Source organism: Theropithecus gelada, chromosome 9 (assembly GCF_003255815.1).
Source record: "Theropithecus gelada isolate Dixy chromosome 9, Tgel_1.0, whole genome shotgun sequence".
Lineage (NCBI taxonomy): Eukaryota > Metazoa > Chordata > Mammalia > Primates > Cercopithecidae > Theropithecus > Theropithecus gelada.
The window spans coordinates 22767917-22790317 of NC_037677.1; the positions used below are offsets into that span (position 1 = coordinate 22767917).

The following is a 22401-nucleotide window of genomic DNA, read 5'->3' on the forward strand; positions in this document are numbered from 1 at the left end:
ACCCGACCCGATCGCGGATGTTGCAGGGCTCTGAAGGCTTCAGCAAGCCAGGCAAGCAAGGCCACCCAGACTCCTTGCTCCAGCGGCCCCGGGGCCTGCCCAAGCCGGGGGGCAGGAAGGAGGGCCGAAGGGCCTGACCCCTTCCTTTGCTCCTCCTTGACTTCCTACCTTTACTGCATACAATTTGCCGCCTTTCTGCCCCAGATACACTTTCCCGAAGGCGCCCCGGCTAATGGGCTTCACGATGCTGAATTCCTCAATGGAGGGCGGTTTTGGCACCGAGATTCTATTCACGCCCTCCTCGGTCGCCGCGCCTCCTCCAGCCTCCTTCTTGCTTCCCGCAGTGGGCTCCATCGCTAGCCAGCCTACAGCAGTCCCGCGGCCGCGGCCCCCAGCCCAGCAGCCACTCCCGCCAACTGTGTTCAAAGTGAGGCTCCGCCCACGCCGCGCGCGGCCGTGACGTCACAGCGCCGCCGTGCCCCGCCCTCGTCACCTTCCCTACGAAGACGTGGAGGGAGGGGGCGTCTGGAAAGCCCAGAGTCCCCGGCAGTACACTAGTAGCGGGCGGCGACTGCGGCACTACTGACGTCATTCCTCATGAGGGAGGAGGCATAGACAGTTCTGGGCCTACAGTAAAGGGACGACTGGAGCTTCACTGAATCGCAGGATTTGAAAACATTTCTCCCGGCGTCCCAACGAGGCTGGTGGGAAGCGGTCCTCCTCGCATACACGACCTCCCCACCCCCGCGAGGCGTAGAAACCAGTTCGGACTGTACAGTAAAGCGAAAGCCAGGGCTGAGGTCTGGAAGCTAGTGAAGGCACAGAATGTGGAGAAACGATGAGCAGGAAGCGGGTGGCCGCCCCTGTCATCTGACGTTTTCCCAGGATATAATTTGCCTGACTGAAACAGATCGGAACCAACAGGGAGAGTTTTCGATTTAGTGTGAGGAAAAGAGCACGAAATTGTAGTGAAAGACCTTATTGCTCAAGACCCAGTCAGAAGATTTCATAAGCTGTAGAAAGTCTTAAGAGGAGATTAGCCGAGCGTGGTGGCGGGCACCTGTCATCCCAGCTACTCGGGAGGCTGAGGCAGGAGAATCGCTTGAACCCGGGGGGCGGAGGTTGCAGTGAGCCGAGATCGCGCCACTGCACTCCAGCCTGGGCGAAAGAACGAAACTCCGTCTCCAAAAAAAAAAAAGAAAAAGTCTAAAGGGGGTAAAGGCTGTTCTCTCGTTAAAAAACAGCTAAAGACCTTTGGGGACGCTGTTCCTTGTAAATGTCAACTACTTCCGCGGGAAAGAACGCGCAGGCAGTTGGCCGTGTGGGCGCTCACTTGCCCCGGAAGTAGTGTTGCGTTAGCGCCTCACCTTCCGGGGCGGATTGTCTGTCGTTGCAGTAGCTGTAGGAAGGGGAGGCCATTTTCCGTTTCTGGGAGGAGTGCGGGGCAACTGGTCGGAGAAAAAGGTACAAAGAAGGGCTCAGCGCCTCCCCGCCGGGCCGTCGACAGAGGGGCACAGTTTCGGCAGGCGGGTGAGGTCGCTGAGGGCCCGCAGGAGATGTTTTCCTTGTCGAGCACGGTGCAACCTCAGGTAAGCGCGGCATTCACCCCATTTTTTTCCCTCCCGTCCTGCCCGTGGCTGTTTGCAAATTGCGCTTTGGAAGCGATTTCTCAGAAAGGACTCTAGGAAAGAAGTGATGAACTTAGTGCGCGTCCCAGGATTGAGGAGTGGATCAGGGGACGTCGCTGAGAGTGGGCCCGAGACTTCAGGGCTGACGATGAAGCTGTTGGGGGCAGAGGCGGGATGTGAGCGTGATGGAGAGAGACCCTGGCTTACCGAACTGATGGCGTGGAATTTCTGCTAGAGAATCCGTCCGGCATTGTTCAATGTCTGGCGTTCTGGGGTGGGGGCTGGGGAAATGTCTCTACCATACATGTAAAGGGAGCAGGTAATGTTCCCGTTTCTTCCGACTTTCTAGTGGCTTTAGTGTTCACAGCCCCTGTCCCATGCTCTTTCTTTCTTTTTAAATGGAATTTAAATTTAACCCAAACATGGTATAATAAATCGAATGGCCAGCCTTGCAAGTTTTCTCTTTTTGACCAGAAGTAACTAATAACGTGTATTTTCGAGTCGTAAACTGTTTGCAGTTAAAATTTTGATTCAGCCTCATCCTCATCGTTTTGTAAAACAAAAGGTAGTGAAGAGAAAAATGATTTCAAGGGTTTTCAGTATGCTCTTTGATGGGCAGTCACTTATGACAATGTTTTATTCTTGCTTCATTCCAGTCTCTTTTTTTGATGGTAACATTTTAATAGATTTTTTGAGAGTTCCTACAGTTTTGCAAAGAAATAGTTTTTAAAACGTTGAGTTTTTTTTTTTTAATAATTTTTAAGAAAATCGACACTCAGGTTCTTGGTTTAAGCATATGATTGTGTTCCTTTGTGTAACTTTTACTCCCCCTCATTTTAAGAATTTTTAATTTTTTTGTGCTAGTATTGGCTAACAAACTGAAGCAGCTGCTTGTTTATTGGGCATCAGTTATGTACCAGGTGAGCAAAGCAAATGTGGAATCTTCTCTTAATATTGATAGGAAGTAAATATGACTAGGACTTAACCAGGTGAAGAGTGAACAGGTATCACGGGCATACAGAAAAATACCTGGAGGTCCTGAGTTAGGAAACGATTTAGCAGGTTGGAGGAACCAAAATAAGGCTAGTGTGGCTAGAACATAGTAATTAAAGGGGGTAGTGACAGAAGAGGTTGGAGAAAAGACTTGAGGCAGATCATACAGGGAGTAAAGCATTTGTTATGGCTGATTTCATGTTAAGTGCGTTGGCAACCACTGAAAGTTGTTTGTTTTTTTTTGTTTTTTTTTTATTGAGACGGAGTCTCGCTCCGTCGCCCAGGCCAGAGTGCAGTGGCGCAATCTCGACTCACTGCAAGCTCCTCCTCCCGGGTTCCCGCCATTCTCCTGCCTCAGCCTCCCGAGTAGCTGGGACTACAGGCGCCCTCCACCACGCCCGGCTAATTTTTTTTTGTATTTTTAGTAGAGACGGGGTTTCACTGTGTTAGCCAAGATGATCTCGATCTCCTGACCTCGTGATCCGCCCGCCTCGGCCTCCCAAAGTGCTGGGATTACAGGCGTGAGCCACCGCGCCCGGCCACACTGAAACTTTTATTTTTTATTTATTTATTTTTTTTGAGACTGAGTCTCGCTCTGTCTCCCGGGCTGGAGTGCAGTGGCCGGATCTCGGCTTGCTGCAAGCTCTGCCTCCCGGGTTCACGCCATTCTCCTGCCTCAGCCTCCCGAGTAGCTGGGACTACAGGCGCCGCCACCTCGCCCGGCTAGTTTTTTGTATTTTTTAGTAGAAACGGGGTTTCACCATGTTCGCCAGGATGGTCTCGATCTCCTGACCTCGTGATCCACCCGTCTCGGCCTCCCAAAGTGCTGGAATTACAGGCTTGAGCCACCGCGCCCAGCCACACTGAAACTTTTAAAACATAATTAGATTTTCGTTTTTAAAAGATGACTGGCTTTTGCTGTATGGAGAATAGGAGAGGGCAAGAGTGGAAGGTGTTACCAGTTAAAAATACCGCCCCTGCCCCCCCATTAATGCGGTTGCAGTGGTTATGGAAAGAAGGGAATGAGATATATTTTGAAGAAAGTGGAATTGCATGAGAGATCAGATAAAAGAGATGATGGGGAGAGGTGTTTCTGGGTTTGATCAGATGAATGCATTGAAGGTGCTATTTACCAAGATGACAGTGTCTGGAGAAGTCCTAGTAATTGTTTGAAAAAGAAGTCTGACATGGCCTATTGAATATGGTATTAAAGTTTTTGGAACAACTCTTTGTCTTAGTTAACATCAAGAGGCCTGATTTTAGGAGAATTTACCATCAACTGGATGGACAGTTAGTAGTATGTGGTGTTGGTAGAGATGATAAAGGGATTTTTATGTACCCTAGGCAGTCTTAACAGGGCTCAAATATAGTGAGGACACTCAGGCATTTCTTGCTTTGAAAGATGGTAACACATTTGCAATTCCTGGTTGCTTAATTGGCTGAATACACTTGAAATTAAATGGTAGAAAGGAAGCCCCAGAAAACGAACTGTTTCATTGAGAAGAGCTGAATCCTAAATCCTTTTTTGAAAGAGTAGAGTTAAAACTAATTCAAATAAATCTTTTCAAAGAAATAGGTAGAAAATATGTATCTTGAAATGATTTGATTATTTTTACAGTTTCAAAAGAAGTTACTGTTTATTTTTTTTCTTTTTACTGCCCCCAGGCTGTAAGGAACTTACTGTTTCTTTCTGACTCTAAAAATGATACATTGCTTCACTTGACTAGCCTTAAAACAAATACACTTATTTTGCTAAAAATGCTGAAAATATAATTAAATCACCCATAATCTCATTACTGAGGGATACGTGTCTTAGAATAAATTCTTTCACACAGTTTTTTCTATAGACAAACGCGAGTATGCATACTTTATTTTTTGTTTTTATTTTTTGAGATGGAGTCTCACTCTGTCGCCCAGGCTGGAGTGCAGTGCCGCGATCTCAGCTTACTGCAAGCTGCGCCTCCCAGATTCACGCCTTTCTCCTGCCTCAGCCTCCGAAGTACCTGGGACTACAGGCGCCCGCTACTGCTTTTTAGTAGAGACGGGGTTTTCACTGTGTTAGCCAGGATGGTCTCGATCTCCTGACCTCGTGATCCATGCACCTCAGCCTCCCGAAGTGCTGGGATTACAGGCGTGAGCCACCGCGCCCGGCCACAGATATGCATACTTAAGGTAGTTTTACAGTCTGCTTTATTCCCTAGTATGTCACGAATTTGTGTATCAATACCCATGGGATGAGAAGTCTGGAATTTTGAGTCAGAGTCTAAATCTCTGTTGTCTTCATCTGTTAAATGGTCTGTACCCCACAGTAATGGCATTAGTCATTGATGAGGGCAGAGCCCTCCTGAACTAAATGCCTCTAAAAGGTCCCACCTCTTAACAGGATTACAGTGGCAACAAAGTTTGCCATTCTTCTCAACTCAAACTTGAGTTTTGGAGATGAACAGTGAAATTTTTACTGGAAGTGGGCCCTGTTCCAGACCCCAACAGAGGGTTCTTGGATCCCGCACAAGAATTTGAGAGAGTCGCCGGGCGCGTGGTGCTCACACATGTGAGCTCAAACATCCCAGCACTTCGGGAGGCAGAGGCAAGCGGATCACAAGGTCAGGAGATAGAAATCCTGGCTAACATTGTGAAATTCCGTCTCTACTAAAAATACAAAAAATTAGCTGGGCATGGTGGCCTGTGCCTGTAGTCCCAACTCCTTGGGAGACTGAGGCAGAAGAATCGCTAAACCCAGGAGGTGGAGGTTGCAGTGAGCCGAGATCGCATCACTGTGCTCCCAGCCTGGGCGACAAAGCGAGACTCCATCTCAAAAACAAACAAACAAACAAACAAAAACGAGAGAGTCTATAAAGTGAAAGCAAGTTTATTAAGATATAAGAAGGTAAAGTAAAAAATGGGGTACTCCATAGGCAGAGGAGCTGCTTGGGCTTCTCCGCTGAGGATACCTACGGTTAGTTATTTCTTGGTTTTATGCTAAACAATGTGTGATTATTCATAAGTTTTCAGGGAAAGGGGGACCTTCAAGATTCCTCCCCTTTTTGGACCACACAGAGTAACTTCTTGACGTTGCCATGGCATTTATAAACTGTCATGATCTGGTGGGAGTGTCTTTTAGCGTGCTAATGCATTATAATTAGCACATAATGAGCATTGAGGATTAGCAGAGGCCACTCTATTCATCTTGGTTTTGGTGGGATTTGGCTGGCTTCCTTACTACAGCTTGTTTTATCAGCAAAGTCTTTATGACCTGTATCTTGTGCCCACATCCTATCTCATCCTGTGACTTAGAATGCCTAACCTCCTGGGAATGCAGCCCAGTAGGTCTCAGCCTCATTTACTGTCATTTTGCCCCTGCTCCAGATGGAGTCGCTGTGGTTCAAACATCTCTGACAGAACTGTAACAAGAAGTATAATTGTTACTCATTATTATAGCTATTTGAGGATTAAATGGGATGATGTAAGTAAAGCATGTAATACTAAACCTGGTATATAATAAGAAGCCATTTAGTTTGTTCGTTTATTCAACAAATATTTATTAAGTAAATTTTTTTTTTTTCCTTGAGACAGGGTCTTGCCGTGTCACTCAGGCTGGAGTGCAGTGGCGTGATAGCTCACTGCAGCCTCAAACCTCCTGGGCTCAAGTGTTTTTTTGTTTTTATTTTATTTTATTTTTTTTGTTTTTATTTTTTGAGGTGGAGTTTCGCTCTTGTCACCTAGGCTGGAGTGCAGTGGCACGATCTTGGCTCACTGCAACCTCCGCCTCCCAAGTTCGAGTGATTCTCCTGCCTCTGCCTCCCAAGTATCTGGGATTACAGGTGCCCATCACCATTCCTGGCCAATTTTTTGTATTTTTAGTGGAGACGAGATTTCACCACATTGGCCAGGCTGGTCTTGAACTCCTGACCTCAGGTATCTGCCTGCATTGGTCTCCCAAAGTACTGGGATTACAGGTGTGAGCCTCTGTTCTTGGCCTACTTACTATTTTTTTTAATGTGGGATGTATTTCATTATGTGGTAGTTTCTTTTTTTTTGAGACAGGTCTCACCCTGTTGCCCTGGCTAGAGTGCAGTGGTGTGATCACAGCTCACTGCAACCTCTGCTTCCTGGGATCAAGCAATTCTCCTACCTCAGCCTCCCAAGTAGCTGAGACTACAGGTGCACACCATCACACCCGTGTAATTGTTGTATTTTTTGGTAGAGATGGGGTTTCACTGTGTTGGTCAGGCTGGTCTTGAACTCCTGACCTCAAGTGATCCGCCTGCCTCGGCCTCCCAAAGTGCTGGGATTACAGGCATGAGCAACTGCACCTGACCAGTGGTGTCATTTATTTTGCCGCTCCTCTAATGGTGGATGTTTCCAGCTTTCTACTATTTTTGAAATGTTTTTGATGAGAGTTATTCTCTATGCACGTGCAAGTACTTGTCAGATTCCTTAGAATAAATTCCTAGAAGGTGGATTGCTACAAACAAGAAATGTATGTGTTTTTGATACTTTTGATTTACATATTCAGAATAATATCCTGAAAGAATATACCAATTTTCTTCTCACCAGCAGTAAATCCGAGTACTTATAGTTTTTAGTATACTGGGTTGACGTATGATGTATATTTAAATACTTAACAAATCCTGACAAGAAAAAGGAGATTGTTCTGTTTATTTAAAAAAAAAAAAAAAAACTACTTAATTTTTAACTTTTATCTTTTTCTAGGTTACAGTTCCTCTGAGTCATCTCATCAATGCCTTCCATACACCAAAAAACACTTCTGTTTCTCTCAGTGGAGTGTCAGTTTCTCAAAAACAGCATCGAGATGTAGTTCCTGAGCATGAGGCTCCCAGCAGTGAGGTAAGTCTTTATCCTGGTTGTGTGAGAAAGCCTTTTTGATATATAGTTGACCTTGAACAAATGAGGGATTAAGGATATTGACCCTCCCCCATAGTCAAAAATTTGAGTATAATTTTTGACTCCTGAGAAACTTAACTACTAATACCCTACTATTGACCGGGAAGTCTTGCCAATAAAATAAAGAGTCCATTAACGTGTATTTTGTATATTTTATGTATTATGTACTGTACTCTTACAATAAAGTAAGATAGAGAAAATAAAATGTTATTAAGAAAATCATAAGGAAGAGAAAATATACTTACTATTCATTAAGTAGAAGTAGACCATCATAAAGATCTTCATTATCTTCAAGTTGAGTGGGCTGAGGAGGAAGAGGAGGGGTTGGTCTTGCTGTCTCTGGTGGCAGAGTAATTTGAGTAATTTATCTAGTGGTCTGTTAGACATTTTCCTTGGATAGGCTCCAGGGACCTCAAATTTAATATGCCCAAAACTGAGAAAGTCCATGTATCTGTGGATGTGCACAGCTCTAATCTGTTGTTCAAGGATCAACTGTACTATTAATCATGTTGGATGAAGTATCTTTCTCTAGGCACTTGTGGCAGGTGATTTCTGCCTTCAGCTTAATCTTCTTTGCAACTGAAGATATTTCTGGCTTTTATTATACATATTGCAAATATATTTAGACTTTTTTTTTCTTAATTTTCATTTGGCATTGTACTTCGTATTAGCCCCTCCTACATTGTGCAATACCAGTCGGCTACTCTGTTGTGTTCCCTCAGCAGTAGCGGTGAACCCATAGGTAGCTGACCATAATTACCTCCCAAGTTTCAAGGAAGATAAAATAGTATGAAGTTACCATCTACTGCCTTATAGGAGCCTTCAGTGTAACTGAACAATTAAAATATAGGTACTGGAAAGTGAAATATATAAGCTAGGACACTGTACTTTCAGTATTTGTATAATTATAAAATCAGTGTTTCTTAGGATATTGAGAATTATGAACCTAAGAACTGATGTATTTACAAGGCTTATTAGTAAGATAGTTGCTTACAAGCTCAGGATACATTTTTCATGGAAAAAATGTTATAATCTGGCATTAAGTTCCCAAAGCCTCTTCAACACATAAATAGGTTATGTTCTTAATCTGATATCAGGAGCTAATGGCAAAGGACAGTAGTGGAGGAGTTGAAAAGAGCTTGCTTTTGAGAGGGTTGTTGAGTCAGCCTTGGGATAAAATTTTAATTTAATGAAAAGTTTGTCATCTTGTACTTCCTTTTGTACTATTTGCCTAGTTCTTACTGCCTTTTCCTATACACAGTCCATTATTGTCTTTCTACTCTACTACGGACACTCTTCTCCAAAATTATAGTCCAAGAGAGCCTTACTACTGAAGATAGTATCAACATTGGTACATGCAACAAAATTATGTTCATTTTACAAGTTTTAGAAAATATTAGTGTAGGTAGAAGAAACGGAATTCATCCATGGACTCTTTTCCAGATATAAGGCTGTTAACATTTTGTATTTTCGTATGTCTTTTTCTCTTGCACTTTCCATATTTTATAATAATTAGATACTATTGCACATGTTGATTTAGATTCTGCTTTGCTTATTTAGTAGTCTTATGAATTTATGCTGTATGTTTTCTGCATGTGTATTCACACTACATTCTATTGAAATTTGGCTACTACTTTTACCATTTTTCAGACTTCTTTCGCTGAAGTTAGTGCTGATTTCCTTAGTGTTAAATATAGGCCTTTTACCAAAAAAAACCCCTGCATCTCTCAACTTGTCATTTGCATTTGACCATTCTTACTTTGCAAATACTCCCTTAAATTGAGTGATACTACTTTGATGGGTTTTTTTTTGTTTATTTGTTTGTTTTTTGAGACAGAGTCTCCCTCTGTTGCCCAGGCTGGAATGCAGTGGTGTGATCTTGGCTCATTGCAACCTCCACCTCCTGGGATCAAACGATTCTCATGCCTCAGCCTTCCGAGTAGCTGGAATTACAGGCATACCCCACCACACCTGGCTAATTTTTTGTATTTTTAGTAGAGATGGAGTTCACCGTGTTGGCCAGGCTGGTCTCAGACTCCTGACCTCAAATGATCTGCCAGCCTCAGCCTTTCAAAGTGCTGGGATTACAGGCGTGAGCCACCATGCCTGTCCTAATTTTCAGTCTTTACTTTCTCCCAGGTTACATTCCCACTTACATATTTTCTTTCTTTTTTTTTTTTTTCTTTAGTTTTAAGATGGAGTTTCGCTCTCGTTGGCCATGCTGGAGTGCAATGGTGCGATCTTGGCTCACTGCAACCTCCGCCTCCCCGGTTCAAGCAATTCTTCTGCCTCAGTCTCCTGAGTAGCTGAGATTACAGGCGTGAGCCACCACGTGTGGCTAATTTTTTGTATTTTTAGTAGAGACGGGGTTTCACCATGTTGGCCAGGCTGGTCTTAAACTTCTGACATCAGGTGATCCGCCTGCCTCTGCCTCCCAGAGTGCTGGGATTATAGGCGTAAGCCACTGTGCCCGGCTGCCACTTGCGTATTTTCAGTTAACATCTCTCTATATGTTACTCCCAAATATATCTTCAATGGTAAAGTCACTTTCAAGTTTTGAGTAATTTATCTAGTGGTCTGTTAGACATTTTCCTTGGATAGGTTCTAGGGACCTCAAATTTAATATGCCCAAAACTGAGTTATTGGTCTTACAGTGGCTTTAGTCCTACTTTTTCAGTCTGAGTCCAACTAGAAAAGAGAAACCACATAGTCATTTGAACAGTAAAAGTTTAGTATAAAAATGTAATGTCTGCTGGGCACAGTGGCTCATGCCTGTAGTCCCAGCACTTTGGAAGGCTGAGGAGGGTGGATCACCTGAGGTGAGGAGTTCGAGACTAGCCTGACCAATATGGGAAAATTCCATCTCTACTAAAAATACAAAAATTAGCCGGGTGTGGTGGCGTGTGCCTGTAGTCCCAGCTACTCGGGAGGCTGACACAGGAGAATCGCTTGAGCCCAGGAGGCAGAGGTTGCTGTGAGCCGAGATTGCACCACTGCACTCCAGCCTGGGTGACAGCAAGACTCTGTCTCAAAAATAAATAAATATTGTAATCTCGTTTTTTTGTTTAATCTTTAAAAAAACCCCTGTTTTTACAGGGAAGTGGAATAGGTAGGGATTTAAGAAGTAAAGAAAACACTTAAAAAATATAAAAAATAAAAAAGGACCAGCAGATTTAGGGAGCAGCTCATACTTCTAGGGCTGAGATAGAGTCAGGAAGAGTTCTCCACCCCCAGGGCTGAGATCCCGATGTTGGCGAAGGCATGGCCTTGGTTTACTGAATGGTAGAGAAGTTGCTGTGATGTCATGCCAGGAGAACTTGCTGGATACTGGGGAAAGCTGTTCCTGGGGATGTGTCCTACTAGAGAAGCTGCTATATGAGTGGTGCCAGGGGAAGCTGCTAGGTATTGCTGGCCATTGTGCACTTCAGGAGCCAGGGTTTGGTGAAACTGCACAATTGACAGGAGCCAGATGCTATAGAAACCATGGGTGTTACAGACAGGAATCTGCTAAATAAGCATACCAGAACCAGGAATCAAAACCTCTCTTCCTACAGTGTGCATTCAGTGACTTCCTGACGAAGCTTAACATTGTTTCAATTGGCAAAGGAAAAATATTCAAAGGGTACAGATCCATGTTCATGGAGCCAGCAAAAAGGATGAAAGAGCGCTTGGACACAACCAACTGATAACTGGCACGTCCGTCCAGAACCCTTCTCCCTCTCAATCCCTATGTACTGTGGGTTTCTCCAAATGCCTATTGTCTATGATTTACTGTGTCCGTCCTTCTTAGTCACGGCTTAGTTCAGGTTCTTGCCATCTTTCACTTGTTCCATCAGCCTTCTCTCTCATCCACTCTAGCTTGTTTGTTTGTTTGTTTTATCATTTTAAAATTTTTTGTAAAGACAGGGTCTTGCTTTCTTGACCAGGCTGATCTCGAACTCCTGGCCTGAAACAGTCCTCCCACCTCAGCCTCTCAAAGTGTTGGGATTACAGGCTTGAGCCATCATGCCAGGCCAGTCTATCTTCCTTAGTTCTCTCTTTTCTTCCGTAAGACAGAACTAATCATATTACTTAGAGAATTAAATTCAAATATGGCTCTTCACAGTTTGGCCATAGCATATCTCTTTACTTTTTTCTTTCCTTGAATTTTTTGAGATGTTCCAGACCCTTGGATAGCTTTTTGTTTGCCCCTCTCCCTAAGTCTTCTTCATCCATCATTTTTAATAGCTTAAAATACTTAAAATACTCTTAAGTATTTTATTTCATCATGCCTTTAACTGTCTTTTACTATGGCCGTCATGCTGTATGCTAGGCTGTGTAGATGAGTAAGACATGATCTTTGCCTTTGATGCTTACTATTATGAAATAAGTTGTATTTTATAGTTACATTAGTATTGAGAAAATGAATTCTAGGAATATGAGTTGTATCTAGTAAAAAAAAAGTACTATACTCCCAGACATCAATCTAGAGCTATATAATCCATGTCCATGCCTCTTTTAAGAAAATTTTTAGTTTTAGAGATAGGGTCTCCCCTCTGTATCCCAGGCTGAAGTGCAGTGATGCTATCATAGCTCACTGTAACCTCCAGCTCCTGGGCTCAAACATTTCTCCTGAATAGCTGGTACTGCAGGTGAATACCACCACACCTAGCTAATTTTTTAATTTTTCGTCGAGATGATGTGTTACCATGTCGCCTAGGCTGGCCTCAAACGCTCCTCCCACCTTAGCCGTTTTGGGTTTGAGTAACATACAATTGTTACTTGTCTTTAAGTGCCTCCTTTTCAGCTCATGTGGACAAGAAAATAACTAATCCCTGTCCTGTTGTTTAAAAGTGGATATATATACACACATATTTGTGATTTTTAGACTTTTTTGCCTGATTTTCACAGTTTTGACTTTAATTTTCTTCCTTATTAGAAGATAATGGGTAACTTTAGAACCTCTGAGTTCAAGGAAGGATCTCAGCAGTGAGGCCAGAGGAGTGAGATGTCCTGTGGTAACCAAGCATACCATTTCCTTGTCAAGTGGGCTTTTGTTTATGGCCGCTTAGGGGCTTAAAACTCCATGGACTGGTGAGGATTATCATTTGAATAGAATTTCTCCAATTCAAAAACGTTACTATTATCCTCCAATCAGTTTTACACTGTTGGGGAAAATCCCCCTGACCTTATATAACACACTTTGTAACCCTGCAGGTAGTTACTCTTACACTCTTGTCATTATAAATGCTTGATCAATGGTTGATAGACTAGCTCTTGATCAGAGTACCCTTGTATGCAGAGAAGGAAAAAATATTATACATTTCACTTGATTCTGTGAACCATAATGCTTAGGACAGTAGTGGTTTGGGTTTGATTTAAAAACAAATGTTTTTCTCATTCATGCTGAAATGTTATCTCTTTATTTAAGGATACCATTGGGAATATAATTTTTTAACCTATGTCAAACCTCATATGACTGATCTCAGTGAAACGAACTGTAAAAATATTTGCATCAATTTATTTTTAAATATTTAAAAAAGAAGTACATGTATTAGACTTTTAAAATCTAATTGTTTTAACTGATAATATGTACTTCTTAGGTTAAATATCTTGGTAATATTAATGCATACCTGGTTGACCCAATCTTTTACAGCCTTCACTTAACTTAAGAGACCTTGGATTATCTGAATTAAAAATTGGACAGATTGATCAGCTGGTAGAAAATCTACTTCCTGGATTTTGTAAAGGCAAAAACATTTCTTCCCATTGGCATACATCCCATGTCTCTGCACAGTCCTTCTTTGAAAATAAATATGGTATGTTAATGTATTTTTTGTTCTAATTAAATATTTTAGCACTATTAATAAATACCATTTATTAGCTTTTACGGTAGCATTTACTGTGGGCTGGGTTCCTTCTTCCTGAAGGTTTTTTTTTTTTTGGGACAGAGTCTCCCTCTGTCACCCAGGCTGCAGTGCAGAGGCGCAATCTCTGCTCACTGCAAGCTCCACCTCCTGGGTTCATGCCATTCTCTTGCCTCAGCCTCCCGAGTAGCTGGGACTACAGGTGCCCACCGCCACAGCCAGCTGATTTGTGTATTTTTAGTAGAGATGGGTTTCACCGTGTTAGCCAGGATGGTCTCGATCTCCTGACCTTGTGATCCGCGTACCTCAGCCTCCCAAAGTGCTGGAATTACAGGCGTGAGCCACTGCGCCCAGCCTTAAACACAGTACATCTTTTATCACTGGTTTTGTTTTGTTTTGTTTTGTTTTGTTTTGTTTTTGAGACGGAGTTTCACTCTTGTTGCCCAGGTGGGAGTGCAATGGCTCACTCTCAGCTCACCACAACCTTCACCTCCTGGTTTCAAGCGATTCTCCTGCCTCAGCCTCCCAAGTAGCTGAGAATACAGGCATGCGCCACCATGCCTGGCTAATTTTTTATTTTTAGTAGAGACGGGGTTTCTTCATGTTGGCAAGGCTGATCTCAAACTCCCAACCTCAGGTGATCCACCCACTTCTGCCTCCCAAAGTGCTGGAATTACAGGCGTGAGCCAGCGTGGCCGGCCATGTTTTATCACTGTTAATTTGAATTTAGTTTCATTAGCAGCTACATTTGTATGCCAGATAAAAAAGACAATGTAGGCCGGGCGTGGTGGCTCAAGCCTGTAATCCCAGCACTTTGGGAGGCCGAGACGGGCGGATCACGAGGTCAGCAGATCGAGACCATCCTGGGGTGAAACCCTGTCTCTACTAAGAAATACAAAAAACTAGCCGGGCGACGTGGCGGGCGCCTGTAGTCCCAGCTACTCGGGAGGCTGAGGCAGGAGAATGGCGTAAACCCGGGAGGCGGAGCTTGCAGTGAGCTGAGATCCGGCCACTGCACTCCAGCCTGGGTGACAGAGTGAGACTCCGTCTCAAAAAAAAAAAAAAAAAAGACAATGTAGGCCAGGCGCTGTGGCTCACGTCTGTAATCCCAGAACTTTGGGAGGCTGAGGCAGGCGGATCACAAGGTCAGGAGATCAAGACCATCCTGATTAACAGGGTGAAACACCATCTCTACTAAAAATACAAAAAATTAGCCGGGCGTGATGGCGGACACCTGTGGTCCCAGCTGCTCGGGAGGCCAAGGCAGGAGAATAGTGTGAGCCTGGGAGGCGGAGCTTACAGTGAGCCGAGATCATGCCACTGCACTCCAGCCTGGTGGACAGAGCGAGATTTTGTCTCAAAAAAAAAAAAAAAAAAAAAAAGATAATGTAACCAACAAGTGATAGTAAACTAAAGGATTTTGAGATGTAAAGTAGTTAAATTAGCAATGCTTTAGATATTTTCATAAAAGTTGAAACTCATATTGTGATTTCCCTAATATTTGATAGAATTATTTATGTTTCATAGGATTTTTGTTTTTTGTTTTGGAAATTAGAAAATTTACTTTTTGCAATTTCCTTCCAGGTAACTTAGATATATTTAGTACATTACGTTCCTCTTGCTTGTATCGAAAACAGCATTCAAGAGCTCTTCAAAGCATTTGTTCAGATCTTCAGTACTGGCCAGGTATGAAGCAACAACCATAGCTATTTTGGAAAAATAATATACTTATTTACTGTAGTCTGATTTGTCTTTCTTAATGGTATTAATGATTATAAACATTCATTTGCAATTCACACGGCCTAAAGAGTATTTGGAATTGATTAGTTTGGGTTCTTCTGTATAATTTTTAATCTGGGATATAATTATATATATAGGAGTATAATATATAGGAGCTAAATTTTGAGTGTGATAGCGCCACAATAAATCAAACTCCAGGGAATTTATCTAACTTGTTTCAAGATAAATGACTAAGCACATTCGCTTACTCATCCTCACTTTCAAAAGCCTATTGAAATTAATTTTATATATATATATATATATGAAAAAAGCAATGACAGAAGGGTTTTGTTAATGGACCAGAAATTTGAGGACTTTCAGTAAGTTGTAATATAGGTGACATCAAATTGACAGTAAAATCAAATTTGTATTTATTCGTGTAATTTTTGAATACAAGGCACTAGTGATAGATGTCAGGTGATAGCGATCATTGTAAATGAAAAAGACATGTTTTCTACCTTCATGGGACTAAGGGTCTCGTGAAAGAGGTAAGTACTTCTGCTTCCAAGAGAACTCAGGAAAAACCCCACTTCCAGAGCCAGTAAAATTGGACTCTGGGATGGAATGGAATAAACAGTTGAGGATTGCCAGAAATGGGCCAATCACAGAACAGATATGGCCTTTAACCTTTAGGTAAATTAGCAAAAGACACCTTTCTAATAAGACTTCTGTGTGTGTGTTTGTGTATCGAGGGACGTCTGTCTGTGGAGACTCCTGGTTTGAGCATTGATGCCAAGGAAAGAAACAAGATAGTACCCCAGATTACTTTGGTTTTGAATTATACACTCACTAAAGGTATTCTGCTCATAGTCCAAGTTTTATATTCTGAATATATTTACTTTTGCTAGTGTTGAGGATACCCATTTGTAGTCAATACCGATGACTGTATTTGTTTTGTTTTGTTTTTGAGATGGAGTTTTCCTCTTGTCACCCAGGCTGGAGTGCAATGGCACCTCCTGGGTTCAAGCAATTCTCCCGCCTCAGCCTCCCGAGGAGGTGGGATTACAGGTTCCCCCACCAGGCCCAGCTAAGTTTTGTATTTTTAGTAGAGATGGGGTTTCACCATGTTGGCCAGGCTGGTCTCGGAACTCCTGACCTTAGGTGATCCGCCTGCCTTGGCCTCCCAAAGTGTTGGGATTACAGCATGAGCCACGGCACCAGGCCCTGATCACTGTATTCTTATTTATAATTACAAATGGATTACCAAGAATCTATGTATTTGAGGAAAACTTAAAGCATAAAAGAGAGGCACCAAGTTCAGCAAAGAGACCAATAACCCTCTGAAGAAATGATTAATGCAGAAGACAGAAGAAGACAGCTGATACGTTTTTAGATACTGTTGGAAGATGTTAAAACTGAGCATGTGTTACCTAGGGTATGAAAACTATCTTAATAAATTTTCATAGTGTTGTAACTCTGAGGTCAGATTCTCTCAACATCAGAAAGTAAAGCTAAAAATCCAGTAACAGAAAAGACAGCTTAAAAAAATACCTAAAGCCGGGCGCGGTGGCTCAAGCCTGTAATCCCAGCACTTTGGGAGGCTGAGACGGGCGGATCACAAGGTCAGGAGATCGAGACCATCCTGGCTAACACGGTGAAACCCCGTCTCTACTAAAAAATACAAAAAACTAGCCGGGCGAGGTGGCGGGCGCCTGTGGTCCCAGCTACTCCGGAGGCTGAGGCAGGAGAATGGCGTAAACCCGGGAGGCGGAGCTTGCAGTGAGCTGAGATCCGGCCACTGCACTCCAGCCTGGGCGACAGAGCCAGACTCAGTCTCAAAAAAAAAAACAAAAAAAAAAACCTAAATACTTGAAAATTAAAAAACGCTTTCCTAAATGTCTCATGACTGAATGGAAATCAAAACTGAGATTACAGACACTCAGTAAAACAGTGAAAATCTGTTTATCAGACTCTTTTGGTGAGGACAAAATGACGTTGAGGGCATTATATAATTTATTAAGAAATCAGGCCAGGCACGGTGGCTCACGCCTATAATCCCAGCACTTTGGGAGGCCAAGGCGGGCAGATCACCTGAATTCGGGAGTTCAGGACCAGCCTGGCCAACATGATGAAACCCCGTTCTCTACTAAAAAGGAAATACAAAATTAGCTGGGCGTGGTGGTGCATGCCTGTAATCTCAGCTACTCGGGAGCCTGAGGTAGGAGGATCACTTGAACCCAGGAGGCGGAGGTTGCAGTGAGCTGAGAGCACGCCATTGCCCTCCAGCCTGGGCAACAAGAGCGAAACTCTGTCTCAAGAAAAAAAGAAAAGAAATCAAGATGGGCTGGACACGGTGGCTCACGCCTATAATTCCAACACTTTGGGAGGCTGAGGCTGAGGCTGAGGCTGAGGTGGGCGGATCACTTGAGGTCAGGAGTTTGAGAGCAGCCTGGCCAACATGGCGAAACCCTGTCTCTACCACGATATACAAAAATTAGCTGGGTGTGGTGGCAAATGCCTCTAGTCCTACCTACTCAGGAGGCTGAGGCAGGATAATTTCTTGAACGTGGGAGATGAAAGTTGCAGTGAGCCAAGACTGCACCTCCATCCTGGGTGACAGAGCAAGACTTTGTCTCAAAAAAAAAAAAAAATTAAGATATAAAACATGGAAAATAAATTGAATTTCTGAAAAATGATAGAAGAAATTAATACAAAGCAAATATTTTAAAATAATAGGTGGAAATAGTTTTACTTAATTAAACCAAAAAAAATTTAATATAAAAAAATGGAACAACATAACAATTCTGATTAAGAAACAACAGAAAAATACAAACAGTATTAGAAGTATGAGTGGGAATTGCCATGGATATGTGAAGGTTTTAAAATTGCAAGGTGGTATGTGTAACTTTATGTCATAAAAATACGTTGAAATGGACAGTTATCTAAGCAATAAATTGATAAAGTTGGCCCAAGAAGAGATAGGATAATAACCATAAAGTTTAAAAGATACTATTTAAAAAATATTGTTCCTTTGCCCCAGAAGCACTAGGTTCAGATAGTTTTTATGGCTGCATCCTTCTAGAATATTGTTTCTTGTTAATTTAAAACCATATTAAAAAGAAAAAGGTCTAGAATACACTTCCCTATTTATTCCATGAGATTGCTGTTAGTAGAACTTGGTAGTATTGGTGTAAGGCCAGGCACTGTGGATCACACCTGTAATCCCAACACTTTGGGATGATCACTTGAGGCCAGGAGTTCTAGACAAGCCTGGACAAATCTCAACAGCAACAAAAGTTAGCCCATCGTGGTATCATGCCCTTGTAGTTCTGGATACTTGGGAGGCTGAGGTGAGAGGTTTGCTTGAGCCCAAAGTTCAAGGTTACAGTGAGCTATGATCATGCTGCTATACTTCAACTTTAGTTACAGAGCAAGATCCTATCTAAAAAAAAATATATATATGTATGTATATATGTATGTATATACACAAGCACGACAGAGGAACAAAATAGATGAGTTTCAATTAACAGAAATCCTAAATAAAATCCAAAGAAAGCAAATCTAAAAATGTGCTAAAAATATTATATCATGACTAAGGAATACAAAAGTGATTTAACGTTAAGTCAATTAATATATGATATTAATTGATTAGAAAAGAAAAATAATGTCATTATTTCAATGTATGATACAAAGACATAATATACTTTAATTGTACTTCCTGAAAACTCTTAGAAAGCTAGAAATGGAAGGAAACTTTTAAAATTTCTTAACATCTATTATGTTCCTGTTAATTTGAGAAACATGGAGTATCCTGGTTTTTTTCAGCATTAATTTGGAGATTCTGAACAATATGATTTAAAAGAAAACGAAATGAGCCATATGTAAGTTAAAGGAAGGGGTAAAATTATAATTTGCGGGTGATACAATTGTTTACCAGAAAATTCAAGAAAATCATCCAAAAGGCTGTTCAAGTAGAGTTCACTCCTTTGTCCATACCAGATAAATGCATAAAAAGCAATAGCTTTCTTATAATCTAGCAGCAGGTTTTATTTACAGTTTCTTTAAAACCCAGTAAATGTTTTATCCTGACAAGAAATATACAGCATACATATATACACACGTACACACGTGTGTATATGAAGCTTTACTGAAGGAAAAAGAGGAACTAAGTAATTATACAGCATACATATATACACACGTACACACGTGTGTATATGAAGCTTTACTGAAGGAAAAAGAGGAACTAAGTGAAATAAAATGAGAGAAGGCCATAATCCTATTTGGAAGAACTAGGTATTATAACAGTATCAATTTACACCCAAATTTATAAAGTCAGTACAACCCCAATCAAAACTCTCATGACCCATTTGGGAAATTGAGAAGTTGATTTTAAACTTAATTTGGAGTAACTGAGAACATGTTAAAAGAATACTAATGAAGGGGATTTCACCCTACTTAAGTATATGAAAATATAGATATTTAGCCGTGGAAATCAGCAGGGTAGTATTATAAATAACTAAAATTAAAAAATTTAACCTAGTGCTGGCATACATCAGTGCAACAAAATTAAGAATTTTAAATCAATAAGCAAATGATGGATAATGAAATGTTATCAGCCTAAGTGACCGTTTTGGAAAAATCAAGTTCTTTTCTTACATCGTACCAAAAAAAACTTCCAAATATGTTAAAGGGCTGAAAACAAAAATATAAAACTGAAAATATTACAGGTAAGTAGACTTCCTTTCAAATCTTAGTTTGGCAATGAAACTCTAATCAAGTTAAAATGCAGAAAACACAACAAAGGTATGGCTACACTGACCTAATACATTTCTGTATCATGTGATTGAAAGACAAAGACACATTAAAATAAATATTTACAATATATATAAAGATTACTATCTGTAACATCCATGTTCTCTAAATAAAAATGGAAAAATGTGCAAAGGACATGCATGGTCAATTTACCAATGAAATAAAAATAAAAATACAGAGGAATCTTTTCAAAATTTTCCCACATTTGTAATCTGGGAAATGCAAAGTAAAACAAGGTACTGGTATTTTTGCCCACCAGACTTGTACAAATTTAAAAGATTCATATTGTTTAGTATTGGCAAGGATATGAAGAAAAGGAAACTTATCAGCATTGGTGGGCACATAAATTGATAACAGTCTTTTTTAGAAAGTAGTCTCAGCCAGGCGCAGTGGCTCACACCTGTAATCCCAGCACTTTGGGAGGCCGAGGTAGGCGGATCACGAGGTCAGGAGTTTGAGATCAGCTTGGTCAACATGGTGAAACCCCACCTCTACTAAAAATACGAAAATTAGCTGGGCATGGTGGCGGGTGCCTATAATCGCAGCTACTCAGGAGGCTGAGGCAGGTGAATCCGTTGAACCCAGGAGGCGTAGTGAGCGGAGATCATGCCACTGCACTCCCGCCTGGATGATAGAGTGAGACTCTACCTCAAAAAAAAGTAGTAGTCTCTTAGTGTCAAACAAAATTTAGACCTTAACAGTGTTTCTTTTAGGAATTCAATCTACATCTGCTGACATACGTGTACAAGAATGTTCACCACAGTTTGTTTCCAGCAATTAAAACCAGAAAACAAATAATGTTCATGGTAGGGAAATGGTTGAATGAATTGTACTCTGATACACTGGAAAAGTGTAAACAGCCACTAAACTGAATGCACTGTCCTGTTCTGAAAAATAATGCATGAAAAATGAAAATTGCAAAAAAATAGGTACTATTTCTAGAGTAGTTTTTATAGAAAGAGCATGTATGTGCATGCATAGAAGGGTAGTCAGAATTGTTAACAGGTTATACTCTGGGAAGTGGGATTGGGGCTTGAGAAATTAGAAGACACTAATTTGATACACTCACCTTTTTTTCAAAAACATGTAAAAATCAGTTGTGTAGATTCAACCTATTTTAATTACTTGGCTGGTTTTTTTTTTTTTTTTTGGAAAAAAAATCACAGTTTATCAGAGTTGATACTCAGTTTTTAAAATTATATTGTATAACCCTCTGACTTCTCTATTTACTTTTATCCCCTATCAACATAAAAATAGGGCAGGCGCGGTGGCTCGTGCCTGTAATCCCAGCACTTTGGGAGGCCAAGGCAGGTGGATCACCTGAGGTCGGGAGGCTGAGGCAGGATAATTGCTTGAACCCAGGAGGTGGAGGTTGCAGTGAGCAGAGATCGCGCATTGCACTCCAGCCTAGGCAACAAGAAAACAAAACTCCATCTTAAATAAATAAATTAATTAATTAATTTCCTTTTGAAACAAGGACAATAGAAAAAACTGTAGGCTGGACATGGTAGATTTAAGTGCTCAGACCTAATCCCAGCACTTTGGGAGGCTGAGGCAAGAGGATTGCTTGAGCCCAGGAGTTCAAGGCCAGCCTGGGCATAAAAGGAGACCCCGTCTCTACAAAAAAGAAAGAAACAAAGGAACACATATTTAAGTGTCAGGCAAATTAGATAGACTAGGATATACAGGTAGAGTGTCAGACTTTAGAATCTCAGGCGTTTTTCTTTTCCTGTAACAATTTACAGTGACAGTGAATGGTATTGTTTTATTTAGTTTTCATACAGTCTCGGGGTTTTAAAACTTTGAAATCAAGGACACGACGTCTCCAGTCCACCTCCGAAAGATTAGCTGAAACACAGAATATAGCGCCATCATTCGTGAAGGTAATTAGACCTTTTTATGATCCAAAAAGCAAATATTTTCAAGTTGTTAAAAAAAATGAGGAGCTTCAATATCTGATTTCTTTTGTTGGCTGATAGATTTTCTTCCTTCTTTCCACTAATAAGGGACTAGTAACCTGTGTAATCATTATACCTGTAACTCTTCTGGGCGCCAGACTTGCCTCTCCACTTACTAGATTTTTTCCCCACAAACCTACACCTGTTAAGGTGTTCTCTGTATTAATGAGCAGCATCCACCCAAGCTAAAAACCTGGCTGTGAACCTATGTTTGTCCATGTTGCCTCACCTCCCACATCCATTAACCACTAAAGTTCTGTTGATCCAGCCTCCTAAATATTTGTTAAATCTGTTCCACTGGCATAGATAGGCTATAACTATTTGTTGCCTAAATTACTCTAATGAATACTTGTTTAATCTCCTTGCCTCTAGTCTTGCTATGTTCAGTCCAGCCTCCAGATTGCCACCCATCAATCTTTCTAAAATTATGATCTAGTTATATTACTCTGCTTTATTGCTTACCTCCACCTGATACACTGGGAATTTCATCATTTGGTCTTTACCTGCTATGTTTCTCTTCTCACCATTCAATATGCCCCT

At 41.4% G+C, this 22401-nt stretch overlaps 2 protein-coding genes across 8 annotated transcripts in view; one reads left to right on the forward strand and one right to left on the reverse strand.

The window, feature by feature from the left end:
* Positions 1-1841, reverse strand: part of MASTL (microtubule associated serine/threonine kinase like) — a 34605-nt gene extending 32764 nt beyond the window's left edge. For 4 of the 6 annotated variants that reach the window (XM_025396985.1, XM_025396988.1, XM_025396984.1 and 1 more), the window contains exon 1: positions 169-506. In XM_025396985.1, coding sequence (XP_025252770.1) covers positions 169-354 — 186 coding nt within the window. In that variant the 5' untranslated portion in view covers positions 355-506. Of the gene's footprint in view, positions 1-168 lie in introns of all 6 variants that reach the window. The other 2 variants (XR_003121157.1, XM_025396989.1) reach the window with 2 other exon arrangements.
* Positions 1383-22401, forward strand: part of YME1L1 (YME1 like 1 ATPase) — a 44877-nt gene continuing 23858 nt past the window's right edge. The window contains exons 1-5 of one of the 2 annotated variants that reach the window (XM_025396990.1): positions 1383-1589; positions 7335-7469; positions 13162-13324; positions 14957-15058; positions 21677-21786. In XM_025396990.1, coding sequence (XP_025252775.1) covers positions 1557-1589; positions 7335-7469; positions 13162-13324; positions 14957-15058; positions 21677-21786 — 543 coding nt within the window. In that variant the 5' untranslated portion in view covers positions 1383-1556. The remainder of the gene's footprint in view (positions 1590-7334; positions 7470-13161; positions 13325-14956; positions 15059-21676; positions 21787-22401) is intronic. The other variant, XM_025396991.1, reaches the window with a different exon arrangement.